Source organism: Macaca fascicularis, chromosome 8 (genome assembly GCF_037993035.2).
Source record: "Macaca fascicularis isolate 582-1 chromosome 8, T2T-MFA8v1.1".
Taxonomy (NCBI): Eukaryota; Metazoa; Chordata; class Mammalia; order Primates; family Cercopithecidae; genus Macaca; species Macaca fascicularis.
In genome coordinates, this window is record NC_088382.1 from 118914528 (window position 1) to 118931274 (window position 16747).

The 16747-nt window shown below is 38.5% G+C and overlaps 1 protein-coding gene across 1 annotated transcript in view; it reads left to right on the forward strand.

Annotated features, from left to right (window-relative positions):
• The first annotated feature begins 263 nt into the window (after positions 1 to 263).
• The window catches only part of PKHD1L1 (PKHD1 like 1), a 166633-nt gene continuing 150149 nt past the window's right edge, over positions 264 to 16747 (forward strand). The window contains exons 1-5 of the mRNA XM_005563935.5: positions 264 to 457; positions 2359 to 2448; positions 13088 to 13232; positions 14192 to 14300; positions 15322 to 15379. Of these exons, the coding sequence (XP_005563992.3) occupies positions 385 to 457; positions 2359 to 2448; positions 13088 to 13232; positions 14192 to 14300; positions 15322 to 15379 (475 nt within the window). The 5' untranslated portion in view covers positions 264 to 384. The remainder of the gene's footprint in view (positions 458 to 2358; positions 2449 to 13087; positions 13233 to 14191; positions 14301 to 15321; positions 15380 to 16747) is intronic.

The window sequence follows — 16747 nt, forward strand, 5'->3', positions numbered from 1 at the left end:
ATAGAGGAGATCTAGGGAGACCTCAAGGACCATTGATTCCTTTCGCCAAACAGGAGTAAGGCCCTTCCACCTATGGGAACAGCCTTGGGAAGGCAGCAACCGGGTTTGAGAGTGGAGGTTTGATTATCATGGACTGGCTCGGGGCCGGATTGGTTCTCCCGCGAAGGTTCTAGGGTGTGTGTGTGTGTGTGTGTCCGCGCGCGCGTCAATCCCAGAGGCACAGCCCGACAGCCGGGGCGGGGCGGGCCATGGGAGGGCGGCCCAGTTCCCCAGCGCTCCCGGGGCAAAGCGGACGCGCCAGCGAGTCGCAGTCCCCAGAGTCGAGCTCCAGCACTAGCGCCAGCTGCGAGTGGAGGGCACCAGCTCCGCGGAACTGGCTTTTCAATGGGACACCTGTGGCTCCTGGAGATTTGGGGCCTCTGGGGACTGCTCCTGTGTGCAGCGGATCCCAGCACAGGTAACCCTTTGGGCAAGCTAGGGAGACAAGCAGGAGAGGCCCGCGTAGACACTACCCGTGCTCCCGGGGTCCTGGAAGAGGCGGGACCACCTGGCACCCGGCTGAGGCTGTGCGTGCGGTTGCATGACGATCCTGGGGACCAGGGGAGCTGGATGGCAGGCCTAGCAAACACAGACACACGCAGAGAGAGAGACAGAGACAAGGACACAGAGAAAGAGATTGCGAGAGATTGCCTTTAACTCACCAATGCTGCTACTAGAATGATGAAATGTCTCACCTGCACCCCCAAAGTGACACACGTGAAAGGAGACTGAAATTTGGCGGGGGAGTGGGGACTGGGAAGAGGCAACCTGAGTCCCTTTTTCTCCATTCTTCTTGGATCGCTTTTCTCACAAAAGAAAGGGCAACAACCCCCAGTAGGACGGGGATGGGCCTTCGTGGCAGGTGTCAGTCATTTCTAGGGGCAGCTGCCCCGTGTCTTCAAAGTAATACCCAGAAGAGCTCTGGGAAGAGACTGATAAGATAAGAAATTGGAGTTGTCTGTGGAGATAACAGGAGGATGAACCTGAGATAGGCGAGCAGCAGCACTGTCTGGAGATAGGATCCAGCTGCCCCGCTGGAGTTTCCTACTCTTGGCTGTGGGCTGCCCTGAGATATGAATGTGTGGGAGCAAGAACACCTTGGAGCTCTTGGCAAAAACAGACCCGAAGTACAGAGGCACTGGGTCTGGGGCCTTGGAACTGGTCTCCTTTATGTTAGAGAGCTTTTGCTACTATAGGTGAAGTCCACTGTAAATCTTTTTAAGACAGAACCGAACAAGCCAATCATAATTCCCTTAGCCTTTTTGTATACATCCATTTCGAGAAATTAATAATTTCTGTGGCCTTTCTTTGTATCATCACTTAAATTTTTCTACCTACTGTGAACATTTCTTTCGGGATTCCAGTAATTACTAGATCTGTACAGTGTAAGCAGAAAATAAACACCTCTATCCACTATGTAGCTTTGAGTTGTTTTAAAGAATTATTTGCAGTACTCCAAAGAAGCAGCTCACATAACCCTGTTTGCCCAGGCAGTTCCCTCTATCTAGAGCTATCTTTATCTTTCTGACGATGGGCCCAGTCTAATTCATATTTGCCCTCAAAAATGTGGAAGGGGCATGTCTTCTTTGTAGAAGCCAGTGCAACACAAGCAGTGTGGGTGAAATGCTCCTTGAGTCACCCATAGCCTCTATGCTCTCCTCTGTCTGTTGGTACTGTCTAACCTAGGCCGTTGGAAAGTTAGGACTGTGACACATTTCCGTATTTCTAGGAAGCTAACACAGTTTGTTGAATGAATTAGTGACCTTTATATTAAGAACTCACTATCATCAGGAGACTAGAAGGATCCCAGAAATTATCTTTCCTGAAGCCACACTCCCTCACGGAAAACAATTTCTTCTCAAAACCAACATTTCTCTTTGTACCTGGTCTAGTCTTTCAACCTACCTAGCATTACGTTTCTTCTGTGCTCTTATAATGACCTATATCTTCTTGGTGTCTGCTGTTACATGAGCTGTTAAGCATAGTTATAGATCTGCAGTTAGCAGAACACTACATGAAATTAAGGATTTAATACGTGTTTTATAATATGATAGGTAAGTGATGAAAATGATCACGTGTTAGTTTTGCTCTTGGTAGCACCTAAGATAGTGCTTTGCACAAAGCCAGTGGGTGTTAACTAAGTTAATGACTCTGTCAAGTCATTGGCAGAGCCAAAAATAAAACCTGGGTGAATTTTACTTTCAGTCCTGTAAACTTCACGATGTTTTCCTTGCAACCTTGTGGTATGTGTTACAAATGTTGATAACTGAAATGAAGAACTTGGTGATTTTACCTCTACTATATTTTAATATTTTTCAGATGGCTCTCAAATAATCCCCAAAGTCACAGAAATAATACCTAAATATGGCAGCATAAATGGAGCAACAAGGCTGACTATAAGAGGAGAAGGTATGGTTGCTTTTTTTTTTTTTTTTTTTTTTTGCCAAGGTTGAGGTATTTTCAAGACTATTTCATATTTACAGTTTTATGGTTAAACAAACAAACAAATACCACTGGAGTTGTTTCTTCACTTGGCCAGAGTGGTAAAATTCTATCCTCTTTGATAGCTAGTGAAATCCACAAGAGTGTTTATCAACTTGATCATCTGAATTCTTATTATACTGGCTTGCTTAACATCAGGATCTGGATTAATGACTGAACTAAAAGGAATGCAATTAACCTAAGTCAGCAATTATTTGCTTTATTCTTCATGGGTCTAATGACATTTAATTTATTTTAAGATTAAATAAAACATTTGTGGGTGTTGGGTAGAATATTGATAAGAGAGTATAATAGAGAAATAGTATGTTAATGAAAGAGGAAAGGCAATAGAAAACAAAACTTTAGATTCCTTCTCCTGCCACCTAACCTCAGGCTTCATAAAGGTTTGAGTACCATATGTGGTTCCCCTTCTTCTTGCCTGGTCTTAGGATGAAACATAGAAGGCAATCAGTAAATATATTTAATGCACAGCTTTTCCAAGGGTTAAATAGAAATATGTGTTTCTTTCAGCCATAAGACGTTTGCAATATAAATGATACCAGTATTCAGATACTTAGGAATTTTTTAACAATAAGAAACATTTAAAAATATTAGCAAAATCTATTATTTGGTCTTCAAGAAATGAAAAGTTTTTATAGTTAATGGAGATATTTAATTATTTTGTCATATAATGTAATGTCTTTTAATGTTTCTGATTTCTGCAGAATTCAGTCTCTCAATGATATGCTTAAAATGGTTTATGCTTCCACATTATAAATAATATATTTTGGATTAAAATGTTACTTTTTAGAGTTAAGACCCATGAACAATGTAATTGTTAAAGATTATTTTAAAGATGGCTTTAACCATATGTTTCTTATATTGTAAATTGCTGATAAGATGGTATGCTTGAAAGTTATTGGGTTTTAAACAGAAATTCAAATGCCACGAGAGAAATGCTCACATTAAGAAAGAAGAAGGGCTGGGAGGGGTGGCTCACACCTGTAATTGCAGCACTTTCGGAGGCCGAGGTGGGCGGATCACGAGGTCAGGAGACCGAGACCATTGTGGCCAACATGGTGAAACCCAGTCTCTACTAAAAATACAAAAATTAGCTGGACGTGGTGGTGCACGCCTGTAGTTGCAGCTACCCAGGAGGCTGAGGCAGGAGAATCGCTTAAACCCAGGAGGCAGAGGTTGCAGTGAGCTGAGATCGCACTCCAGCCTGGTGAGAGAGTGAGACTCCATCTCAAAGAAGAAGAAGAAAAAAAAGGAAAACACCCAGCCATTTTCTTCTGTTTCCAGACCTGAACATTTTCTGATCTAGGAACTATGGCTTGAATTTAAGCCCATAGACCCAGATCATCCCTAGTCTGACATAAAAAAAAACAAAACATTCTATTCTTTAGAAAGGTATCCTTTTAAATCTAGATAAAATGTAATCTTTTCTCTTGTGTGGACGTTCTGAGGCAACTAGGCTGAGGACTCTTAATTGTAAAGCCCAGAGTGTCATTTGGTAAATTTCTGCTTTTCTCATCAGTACCAGTTTCTGAATGTGTTTGGTATTGCAGATACTTACACCTCCCGATTTGTCTTACAGCCCCCTGCCTTAACTACATATTATAGATGACTAAAAATGTGTTCTCATATTTCTTTCTCAGAGGCTCAGTCTGAATACTGCCTTATAGAGGCAACGAATAGAATAGTGGTCATTGGGAACTGGGAGAAGAGGAAGTGGAGGAGGGGTATTGGTCAAAGGGTACAAAATTTCAGTTATGCAAAATGAATAAATCCTAGAGATCTACTGTACAGCATAGAGCATATAGTTAACAATACTGCATTGTACACTTAAATGTTTGCTAGGAGGGGAAATCTTGTAGCATATTCTTATCAAAAAACATTTTTAAATAAATAGGGCAGAAGGAAACTTTTGGAGGCAAGCGGTCTGTTTACGACCTTGCCTGTGGTTGTGACTTTTTTTTTTTTTTTTTTGAGATGGAGTTTCACTCTTGTCACCCAGGCTGGAGTACAGTGGCACGATCTTGGCTCACCACAACCTCCGCCTCCTGAGTTCAAGCAATTCTCCTGCCTCAGCCTTGAATTACAGGTGCCTGCCACCACATCCGGCTAATTTTTTGTATTTTTAGTAGAGATGGGGTTTCACTATGTTGGTCAGGCTGGTCTCAAACTCCTGACTTCGTGATCCACCCACCTCAGCCTCCCAAAGTGCTGGGATTATAGGCATGAGCCACTGCACCCAGCGTGGTTATGGTTTTATGGGTATATACTTACATCCAAACTCAGAAAGTTGTATACATTAAACATATATAGCTTTTATATGTCAATCATAGCTCAATAAAGTGGTTTAAAATAAATTAATAGATACTATTTAATATAGGCTTTTGGGTGCCCATAATATATACAGAATGATATCTACAAAATGATAATGAATTTGCAAAATGCACCAGAGCTTTTATAGCTACATAAATGAACTTAAAGTTTATTTGGAGGGACTATATTCATGAAAATCACCAGGGTTGTGTCTGATAGATTCTCTGTTTTTAGAATCGCATGCAGTGCTAATTTATCAATTACACAAGAACAAATTCTAAATGGAATTGTAAATTCTAGATGACTATCTAACTACTGGCTTCATACTACTTTTTAAAATGTTTTATTTTTGTAAAAGTCATTATAAAACAGTAAAATATTATAGAAATACTTGACTTAGAAAGTGAGTTCTCTGAAATTCTACCCAGTAGAAAGATCTACTGTTAACATTTTTGTGTATCCAAATGACTTTTGGCTATTTCCAAACATAGTATGGTATTGACTTGTAAACATTTGCCACAGCATTACTTTGTTTAAAAGGCCATGGTTGTGTTGGGCACATTGGTCCGTGCCTGTAATCCCAGTGCTTTGGGAAGCTAAGGCAGGAGGATCACTTAAGGCCAGGAATTTGAGACTAGCCTGGGCAACCAGCCTGGGGAACATAGCAAGACCCTGTCTCTACAAATGAAACATTTAAAACATTAGTCCAGCATGATGGCCTGCATGCCTGTAGTCTTAGCTACTTGGGAGGCTAAGGCGAGAGGATTCCTTGAGGCCAGGAATTTAAGGCTGCAATGAGCTATGATTGTACCACTGCACTACAGCCTGGGTGATGGAGCGAAACCCTGCTTTAAAAACAAAACCCCACAAGACTATGCTTCAGGAGATATAGATACATAATTTTACTCTTATGATGCCCAAGGCAATGTGTTTTGAACAATGGCACGATTCTAGAAATTACTATACTTTCTTCTGAGATGACTAATTTGATTAAGAGCATTATAATTTTGATAAGTTCTGGAGTGTTTGTAATTATATTGGCTTTGTTACTTTATAGTCATACTTTGTATTTCTCAATTGTCTTCTTTGATATTTATCATGTTTGTTTTTATTTTAAAAAATCAGTAAGAGGGGAGGAATAACATTTTACTTTTGGCTCCTTTTTCTAGCTATTTCCCTTATAATTTCTGGCACACACATTTTTGTTGAAGTGTTGAATTACATACTTTTAATAATGTTACAGAAAGCATATGGATTTTGGTTCAGTAGGACTGGCTTTCAATTCACCTTTGCCATTTCTTATCATGTGACTGGGGCAAGTTACTTAGCTAAGCGTCAGCTTACTCATCAGTAAAAGGGACTATTAATTCCTACCTCTTCGGACTGTTTTGAATATTGAAAAGGATGATACATCTAAGGTACCCAGTATATATTATAAACTCTCTACATTTGAGCTATTTTTGTTTGTATTATTATTTGCATTTATGTTATAGGTCTGGTTTAATTCTTCAGGAGTTGTCTTCCATCTATCACACTGTATCTTTCTTTCCCATTGTTTTGAATGCTACAACTTTTAAGTAGGTTAATACATTTTCAACACTACGTTTTTTAACGAGAGAAAACAAAACAGCCTGCATTCTTCATGACAAGTGCTGGCTTTCATAATACTGCCATTTTCTGCGATAGCAGCCCAGGCGTGCCTTTTGGATTGCTGCTATCAGGAGACCCAGGTTTGCGTGCCTGGCAATTCCTGTCTCCAGTTTTTCTGCAAAATTAAAAAAAATACATCAACACGTCAGGAATTTCCATCCGAAGCCTCATCCTTTTCCATTTCCAGAGTACACTCAGCCTTTCCTGTAATCTTTGTGACTTGGAGTACTTCCAGAGGTGGTGTTTTTATCCTCAGTTATTTGTTTAGAATTATAATTTTTTTTTTTTTGAGGTGGAGTTTTGCTCTTGTTGCCCAGGCTGGAGTGCAATGGCACAATTTCAACTTACTGCAACCTCCGCCTCCTGGGTTCAAGCAATTCTCCTGTCTCAGCCTCCCAAGTAGCAGGGGTTACAGGCACCTGCCACCACTCCTGGCTAATTTTTTGTATAGTAGAGATGGGGTTTCACCATGTTGGCCAGGTTGGTCTCAAACTCCTGACTTCAGGTGATACACTGGCCTCGGCCTCCCAAACTACTGGGATTACAGGTGTGAGCCACCACACCTGGCCTAGAATTATACTTTTAAGTTAAAATTTAAAAAAAGAAGACTCCTTTGTATTTCTTTTTAACTCTTTGGAATTAGTTTAAAAGTCAGAAATATTTATATACTTTTTAAAGCAATATTAATAACAGTATTTATGAATTATTGTTGATTTGGTTCATTGTTTTCCCATAGATTTTACTCCTAGGACTTCTTCACATATGCTGTATACATTTAACACTATAGTAACTCCTAAGCTGAAAATGATATCATCTTTTGTTGGCATTATTTTTCAGAATGGTAGTTGTCTTGAGAATGCTAAAGAACAGATACACGTTACTTATCATTGATGTGACACGTACCTGATAGGAATATGTATATACACCACAAGTAAAACTTTCCATTCTTTAGTTGGTTGCCAGGAGCTCTTCTGTGTGTTCCAAACTGAATGCGAACACCAAAGATGAGAAAAGTTGCCAAAAGCTAAGAGTGGGTTTACATGTAACTTGCTTTGCAGTGTTTTCATGTCTTTTCACAGTTCCATTTTAGTAATAACTACCTTTCTAGATTCGAAATTGCAAAGCCAATGCAAATGTCTCTCACATGTGACTTTGGTATTTATATTGTACTTCAGCTTATGCTGGATGAGTTATTTGGTTAAGCTTAGAGGAATAAAATGATATTTATTAGACTCTCTACCCTTTATTGAGTTTCTGCTTACTTTTCCAACATATCAAAGAACGAACAGCCTAGGAGCTAAGAACATAAGGGCTGGAGGAAGTCTACAGCCTGGGTTTGAATCCCGGCTACCCACTTACTGATTCTGTGTTATTTTATTTTATTATTTTTTTATTTTTTTGAGACGGAGTCTCGCTCTGTCACTCAGGCTGGAGTGCAATGGCGTGATCTTGGCTCACCGCAAACTCTGCCTCCGAAGTTCAAGTGATTCTCCTGCTTCAGCCTCCTGAGTAGCTGGAATTACAGGCGGGCACCACTGCATCTGGCTAATTTTTATATTTTTAGTAGAGACAGGGTTTCACTGTGTTGGCCAGGCTGGTCTCAAATTCCTGACCTCGGGTGATCTGCTCGCCTTGGCTTCCCAAAGTGCTGGGATTACAGGCATGAGCCACCACACCCGGCCTCTGTGTTATATTTAAAAAGGGATATTAATGATTAACCTAAATCTCAGGATTTTGGTGATAAATAATAGGAGCATGTATCTATTGAGATCTTAGCAGATATCTTATTAAGCCAGGTCCATGTTAAACATTGTCTATAAATGATCCTTTATTATTCCTAACAATCCATTAAGTTAGATTATGGCCACTTTTCTGATGAGGAGACTAGGCTAAGAGGGGTTATATCTTGTCCAAGGTCATAATGGCAAGGGAGTGTTAGAGCTGGGATTCCAGGCCAGAAAGTCAAGGTCCAAAGCCTGGGCCCTTTCAATTAAACATCATGGGCTCCTGCTACATAGCTTTACCAGAACTGGTGGTGAGAGGCTTTGGTATCTGATGAACATCAGGCACAATGAAGTCCTGCTTCCAGACCTACAAGAAACCAGAAGTATTCATGTTGTCTAGCAGACCTTTGGGGAACACTGAAAATGCCCAATAATTTAAAAAGCAGTTGTACCACAGATATCTTCTGGCAACCCCAGTTCTGCCACTTCAACTATTAAAGGTTGTTGAAGATGAGCACATATTGTAGTAATGATTGTTTTGTTGAAACATTTTGAAAACTGCTAACACTGTAAGGTAACAAATATTTATCTTTTTATAACATTAGTATTATAAATGGAATATATTATAGCGCTATTTGTCATATTGTAAATAGTATTATACACGACATTTAAAGAGTTAAATCTACATCTCTGGGTTTACCATTTTTTTGTTTACTGATGATAAGTTTATTATTGTATTATGGGATGATATGGTCTGTAGATAATTACATTCTGAAATTTAAATAGCTTATAAATTTACAATGACATGGATACAAATTTGCTAGTGCAAAAGAAAAATTTTCATAGTTTCAAATATAATACTACTGCTTAATTTGCCTAAAGTAGAGTTTTACTGTTAAGAACCTGTGATAGGGAAAAATAATATTTAAAAATTTACATACTGTTAGAATTCAGAATTTAGGAATTTTAGATAGTGAAGTAATCTGGGCAAAAACTGTTTATTTCCTCATTTAACTTTATTCCAAAGCAGTATAATATATAAAATTCCATAGATGTGTGTAATTTACTTTGTGAACTAGAACAGTATAAGTACCTTTTTAACACTTTTATTAGGAGAACATTTAATTATAGGATTTAATTAATAGAACACTAAAGTCATTCATAGGTTTTATTTCTTGGGTTTATTCCAAAAGTGAATATTGTTTCAAAAATATAAAATATTCTTATGTGGCATACAAAGCTTAATCTATATTTAATTGCTTCCAAATGTGGTTTTGAATTTTCATATATTTATAGAAAGATTAAAGTAATTTTTGTCTCTATTTCACATTATCCTTTTGTCTCTTTCTGTTAGATATCCTATCAGCCTGCAAATATACTGTTATTCTTCCCACCTGAAAAAAAGTAAAAGAAAAATCATCAGCCTTCCCCTTGCTCCACACCCCTCTCCAGCTACCAACTCATTTATCTGCCCCTGTTTGTAATTAAACTCCAAAAAATGTTAGCAATATTTGTCCTTTTCACTTTGCTGTCTTCTGATCTTCTCTTGAACTCATGCCATTTATCCCATTATTTATCCCATTGTTCACTGAGACACCATCTTCACTGCTGCCCCTATTCTATTCTCAGAACAGGAGCTAGTGAATCTTAGACACTGTAAGTCACATGATGTCACTCCTCTGTTTCAAAGCCTGCAATTATTCCACACGCTTAAAAATAGCCTAAGCACCTTCATTTCTGGTCTCCTCTCCTATCATTTCTCTTCACTCATAATTCTTCAACCGCACTTGCTATTATCTGAATCCACACACGTGGTCCCACCACAGGGACTTGGCACGTCCTGTTCCTTCTACCAAAAATGCACTTCCCATAGATAGCCTCATGACTTGCTCCCTCTGAAAAACTTCCATGACTGTCTATAATACATACATCCTGAGTTCCACCTCACATCTTCATGGTATCACCTCTGACTTCAGTCATAAATGCTGCAAAGTGGCCCTAAGGCTCTTAAGTCACTTTTCACTGTCAGCCTCCCTGATAGGCAGAGCCATGATCAGTAGACACAGTTGGTAAGTTTGTAGGCAGGAAAAGTGATTTATGGTAAGAATGTACATGGGCTCCTGGGCAGTCAAAGAGGACTTCACTAGTTGGTTAGGAACTGAAGGGAACAGGATTGGAAGATCAGAAATTAGAATGTCTTAGAAAGAAGCATATGAAGGGACTCATAACGGTGAGCATAAACCATGCACATCTATGTGTCTTAAGTTAACTCCCACAAGAGAACATCCCCCACAGAGGAGATGGAATAAACAGATGGATTGGATGATTCATCCAGGAGCTTCTCTCCATGGCCACCACAGTGCTATTGCAGTGGGCCCATGAAGAATGGTCATGGGGTGTAGGCCTTGCATGGACCAACAGCATGGACTCCCTTTCACCCAGGCTAAACAACCTACAGCTATTGCTGAATAACTGAATTGCCAGCAGCAGAGACCAACACTGAGCTCTCAATAGGGTACCACTCCTCAAAAAGTCCACCCAGCTTCTCAGTGACAAGTTGATTACAGCACTTCCCTTCTCCCATGGAAAGAGCAGAGATTGATTGTAACTGGAACTGACACTCCAATTGCGGGCTTTGCTTCCTCTTTCCGCAGTTCTCTGTCAGCACCATCTTCTGAGAGCTTATAGAACCTGATATACTGCCATAGAATTCTATAAAATATTGCCTCAGAACAAGAAATGTATTTTATAGTGAAAATTTTGTGATACTGGGCACAAGACCAGGAAATCTGGCTTAGTAGAATGATGGGACAGCCTGTTAAAGCTGTGGCCAAGATGCCAACTTGGGGAAAAACATCCTGTTGGGTGGGATGGTATCCTCCACAACATGCATTGAACCAGTGACAGACATAGGCTGTTGTTTTGTAATAGACAGATGCATAGAGCTGGAAATAAAGGGTTGCTTCCCTTCACTGTCACTTCCTGTTATCCAGAAATTGAATTTGTGCTTTCTGCCTTTGCAGCTTTACATTCTGCTGGATTTGTGGTCTTAGTTTCCAGGTAGAGAATGCTCCCATCATGGGTCACAATATGGATTCCACTGAACTGAAACTACCACCATTGCCTACTCAGTTTGAATTCATCAAACCTATTTGGTATATGACCAGAGCTAATCAGTTCTAATTATCATAAAGAAATAGGGTTGCTTTAACTTAATTGTAGTTAAGGAGGAGTAGGTCTGGAATTCAGGGTATTCATAGGGATATTTCTTGGCTTCATGTCCAGTGATTTCTGAGAACAGCCAATTGCAGCAACCACCACCTTACAAGGGCAAGGCAATTAGGGGCTCCTATTTCTCCAGGATGAACATTAGTGTCACCCCATTAGCTAAAGTGCTGGCTGCAGGTAAGGGAAATCTACAATGGCTGATAGCAAGGGGACATGGTGAAAATTAATTATAGTTTTAGAAGTAGTTATATAGTAGTATAGCCTGTAGCTTGTTCCTCTAACCTTAACACAAGCTTGTCCCTCTTGTATTAAATCTTAGCAGAGATCTCAGCTGGCTACCTCTAACACTCTTGTATTAAATCTTAGCAGAGATCTCAGCTGGCTACCTCTAACACTCTTGTGTTAAATCTTAGTAGAGCTCTCAGCTGGCTACCTCTAACACTCTTGTGTTAAATCTTAGTAGAGCTCTCAGCTGGCTACCTCTAACACTCTTGTATTAAATCTTAGTAGAGCTCTCAGCTGGCTACCATCTCAAATACTTGGTGATGGATTGTGCTTCATATGTAGGCCATGAGTAGCTATGTGTGATATAGTGGATAGACTGAATCAGATGCCTTTTATACTCAGCTTTACATCCTCTCTTTCTTAACTCTAATTCTAGTTAGAGCTGTGGCAAATAGTTCCTTATGTACTTTGACTCAACTTATGCTTCCAGCTTCTTGTCTGAGTTCTAACACCATGTCTTTGTCAGTTATTCAAGGACTTGCCTAATGCAGTAACTCCAGACTTTGGAACTCATATACATATACCTATGTGCAGTGTGAAAGTGCCAAAAAAGTTATTTCCCCCAGAGAGAAGCCTCTACCAATGGGGACCAGATTTGATGAAGAAATGCTTCTTGCCATCGATTTTTTGATTTGGAAAGACATGCCATATGTTCCTTAGAAATTCCCAGCAACATTGAGCCCCAGTTGTCCTCAGCGGTGCCCAGCTTTTCTTTCCTCACATTTTTCTCTCTCTCATACCTAATAGCTCATTGCCCAAATAAATTATGTGCTGGCAAATCCTCACCTCAGATTTTGCTCTGTAGAAACTTAAAACAAAGACCTCATCCTTTATAAAATAGTGTTCTCCTCCTCTACTCTTTTTAGTCCTTTTAGCCTGCCCTTTTCATGGTACTTATCACCCCCAGATATAGAATCTGGTGCTATGTAGGCTCACGGTAGGCTCTCTGTAACCTCGGGCCTGTCATCCACAAATCGAACCAACTGTGAATGGGAAGTACAGTATTCACCAGATGTGGAATCTGGATGCTTGTCCTGCAGAGCTGACTACAGCACTTGAACATTTGTGAATTTTGTTATCCAAGGGGATGCTGGAACAAATCCCCATGAATGCTAAGAGATGACTCTATCTATCCTCCAGCAATACGTTTATGAGTAAATGAAATAAAGGCTAAATTTTGTGCTTCGAAAGAAGATTACAATCATAAGGATAAATATGAAATAGGTTCACTGCTTGCTTCAGTACTGTTTATGAAATCATTTACTGTATGATTTGATATCAGGCGACAACTGTTAGGTCTCTGAAGATAGAATACCAATAGTAATAATTAAATCTTCTTACTTTTCCAGGTTTTTCTCAAGCAAACCAGTTTAACTATGGAGTTGATAATGCTGAGTTGGGAAACAGTGTGCAATTAGTTTCTTCTTTCCAGTCAATTACTTGTGATGTAGAAAAAGACGCAAGTCATTCAACTCAAATTTCATGCTATACTAGGTCTGTTTTAAAGTATCTTTAATAAAATCGTTTTCATCATATCAGAAGTTATAGTTATGAATGTTAGTATTATAATAGTTTTATTACCCTGGCTATTATAAGTCATATTTTTCTGATGATAGGTTATTATTTTTCATTTTGTGATGTTTAGACTATTTTATGCCCCTATTATATTCAATTATAATTGGCATGATAAAAACATATTCTATATCTTTTCCCATGTTATTAGCGCTACTACCTTGTTGTCAAGCTTTTTTAGCAGATAAATGACTACTATTTAATTGTAGTGATGTGCCTTAAAATACCAAAATTATGCTTTTTCTGTTGCATTTGATTAATTTTGTTCAAAATATTCACATAGTCATTAAGATTAAAGATAATCATTTTGTATTGTGACATTTCAAGTGACATTTTCAAGTTCTTTACTATCAGCCCAAATTAATGTATGTTATTAGCAACTTAGGAAAAATCACTTAAAATTGCAACTTTCAATATTGACCTTAGAAACAGATAGCACATATTCTAGAGGATTTCGTTTATGTTAGGTTTGATGACTGTTCTTCACCAGGAAAAGCTTACTTAGGGGAAGCTTGATTAACTAGTACTTTTTAAGAAGCAAAGCATGGAATAACTGATTATACCAAGGTGATATGTTACTATTTTAAATGTTTATTATTGAATTTGTTGTTATTACATTTGTTGTCCTTTATAATACCACCAACGTGCATAGTCAGAATAGGCATTTGCCTGAAGTTCATGAGGTTAGAGTTTGCAATGAAGAGTTCAAGATGGAGATAATTTTTCCATAATATAGAATGGAACTTTACTAGATATCAGTTATGATGTTGGACACTTTCTGTCAAAAATGGCACGCAGTCTGGGGCAGTATTTTTCATTAATACTGTACACTAAATAAGAGAGGTATTGCATGTCTCATATATTCTTCATTTTCCTTATAGAGCAATGCCAGAAGATTCCTACGCTGTTAGAGTCAGTGTGGACGGGGTTCCTGTTACAGAAAATAACACCTGCAAAGGTCACATCAACAGCTGGGCATGTACCTTCAACGTATGTAGGAATCTTCTCTTCAATTTATATAGTTGATCTTGCTTTCCTTCTTGCAAAGCTGAGTTTTTACTTTATAGTTTTACAGATTATCTATTTCCACATTTAAAAATACGTTAGCATGTAACAAAGGATAATTTCTCTCAATTTAAATTGTCTTCCATAGTAATTGAATGTCTGCTATTTCTGATTTATTTCCCCTTTTACTTTTATTATTAAATTAAACTTTCATACATCCAACATGTTTTCTTGTTCATATTTTCCCCTTTATCTCTACTTCTACTCTTAGTGTGATTCTCCCATTTCCTATTTTCATCGAAGTAACTACCTTTCCTTTCTACATAATTTCTAATGTAATGAGATAAAATGTACCTGCACACGGTGTAAGAGCCTCTCAAAATTTAACTGCCCTAAATAGAAGTAGTAGCAGTAATACATTCTCTTCTAAGCATTATCCCATATATTTTTAATAAATTATATTAGTTTTAAGTTGTCAATTACTGAGTACTACAATGTTCTAATATAAGATGAAATACTGAAGAAAACAATAATGACATCTGTCTTCAAGAAGCTTCTCTGATTCCAAAATACATTGCCAAATATGATTCCCAGATATCTCTGGCTTTCTTCTCTATCCCCAGACGTGGAACTGTGGTTTGTTTTCTGGTATGTCACACCTAAATGGCTTTAAAGCAACCTAAATTCAGCATATCTCAAACTGCAGTTTTGTATTCCTCCTTAAATCTACTTTTTCTCTGATTATTTCTCACTATCTCAAGCTAGAAACCTGTTACCATTCTTGGTTTCTCCCTCCCTTCTCTTTCAGCCCCATAGCTATTAAGAAGCAAAACCATGATGCTCCTATCCTCTAAATTAACTCTTAGGTTCATCTTATTTTTATCTTCTTTGCTATAAGACAGTTACATTAAGAATATTGTTGAAATTTAATAATGTAAGAAATTATTTCACAAAACTAGAAGCAAAACAGAGATAAGTTTGCATATTGACATTATTCTTTTTATAGGCAAAAAGTTTTAGGACCCCAACAATAAGAAGCATCACACCTTTATCTGGAACGCCAGGTCTGTTATATGACATCTGAAATAACTTTTGGTTTCATGGTAAAAAATGTGTTTATTTTTCAGTATGTAAAATTAGTATAATACCTGCAATTTTTAAATAGCATTTTTTTTTCATTATAAAAATAACTATCTGCCAGGCGCAGTGGCTCATGCCTGCAATCTCAGCATTTGGGGAGGCCAAAATGCAAGAATTCCTTGAGCCCAAGAGTTTGAGACTAGCCTGGGCAACATCATGAGACTCCTGTCTCTAAAAAATAAAAATAAATAAATAAATTAGACAGGCTTGGTGGCATGCACCTTTAGTCCCAGCTACTTGGGAGGCTGAGGCGAGAGGATCACTTGAGCCCAGGAGTGTGAGGCTGTAGTGAGACATGATTGAGCTTACATGACAGAGCAAAACCCTATCTGGAAAAAAAAAAAAAAAAAAAAAAGCAAGAACTACCAATTTTTGTTTGTTTGTTTTTTGTTTTGTTTTTGTTGTTTTTTTATTTTTATTATTTATTTATTTTTATTATTACACTTTAAGTTCTAGGGTACATGTGCATAACATGCAGGTTTGTTACATATGTATACTTGTGCCTTGTTGGTGTGCTGCACCCATCAACTCATCAGCACCCATCAACTTGTCCTTTACATCAGGTATAACTCCCAATGCAATCCCTCCCCCCTCCCCCCTCCCCATAATAGGCCCCAGTGTGTGATGTTCCCCTTCCCAAGTCCAAGTGATCTCGTTGTTCAGTTCCCACCTATGAATAAGAATGTGCAGTGTTTGGTTTTCTGTTCTTGTGATAGTTTGCTGAGAATGATGGTTTCCAGCTGCATCCATGTCCCTACAAAGGACACAAACTCATCCCTTTTTATGGCTGCATAGTATTCCATGGTGTATATGTGCCACATTTTCTTAATCCAGTCTGTCACTGATGGACATTTAGGTTGATTCCAAGTCTTTGCTATTGTGAATAGTGCCGCAATAAACATACGTGTGCATGTGTCTTTATAGCAACATGATTTATAATCCTTTGGGTTTATACCCAGTAATGGGATGGCTGGGTCATATGGTACTTCTAGTTCTAGATCCTTGAGGAATTGCCATACCATTTTCTATAATGGTTGAACTAGTTTACAATCCCACCAACAGTGTAAAAGCTTTCCTATTTCTCCACATCCTCTCCAGCACCTGTTGTTTCCTGACTTTTTAATGATTGCCATTCTAACTGGTGTGAGATGGTATCTCATTATGGTTTTGATTTGCATTTCTCTGATGACGAGCATTTTTTCATGTGTCTTTTGGCTGTATGCATGTCTTCTTTTGAGAAATGTCTGTTCATATCCCTTGCCCACTTTTTGATGGGGTTGTTTGTTTTTTTC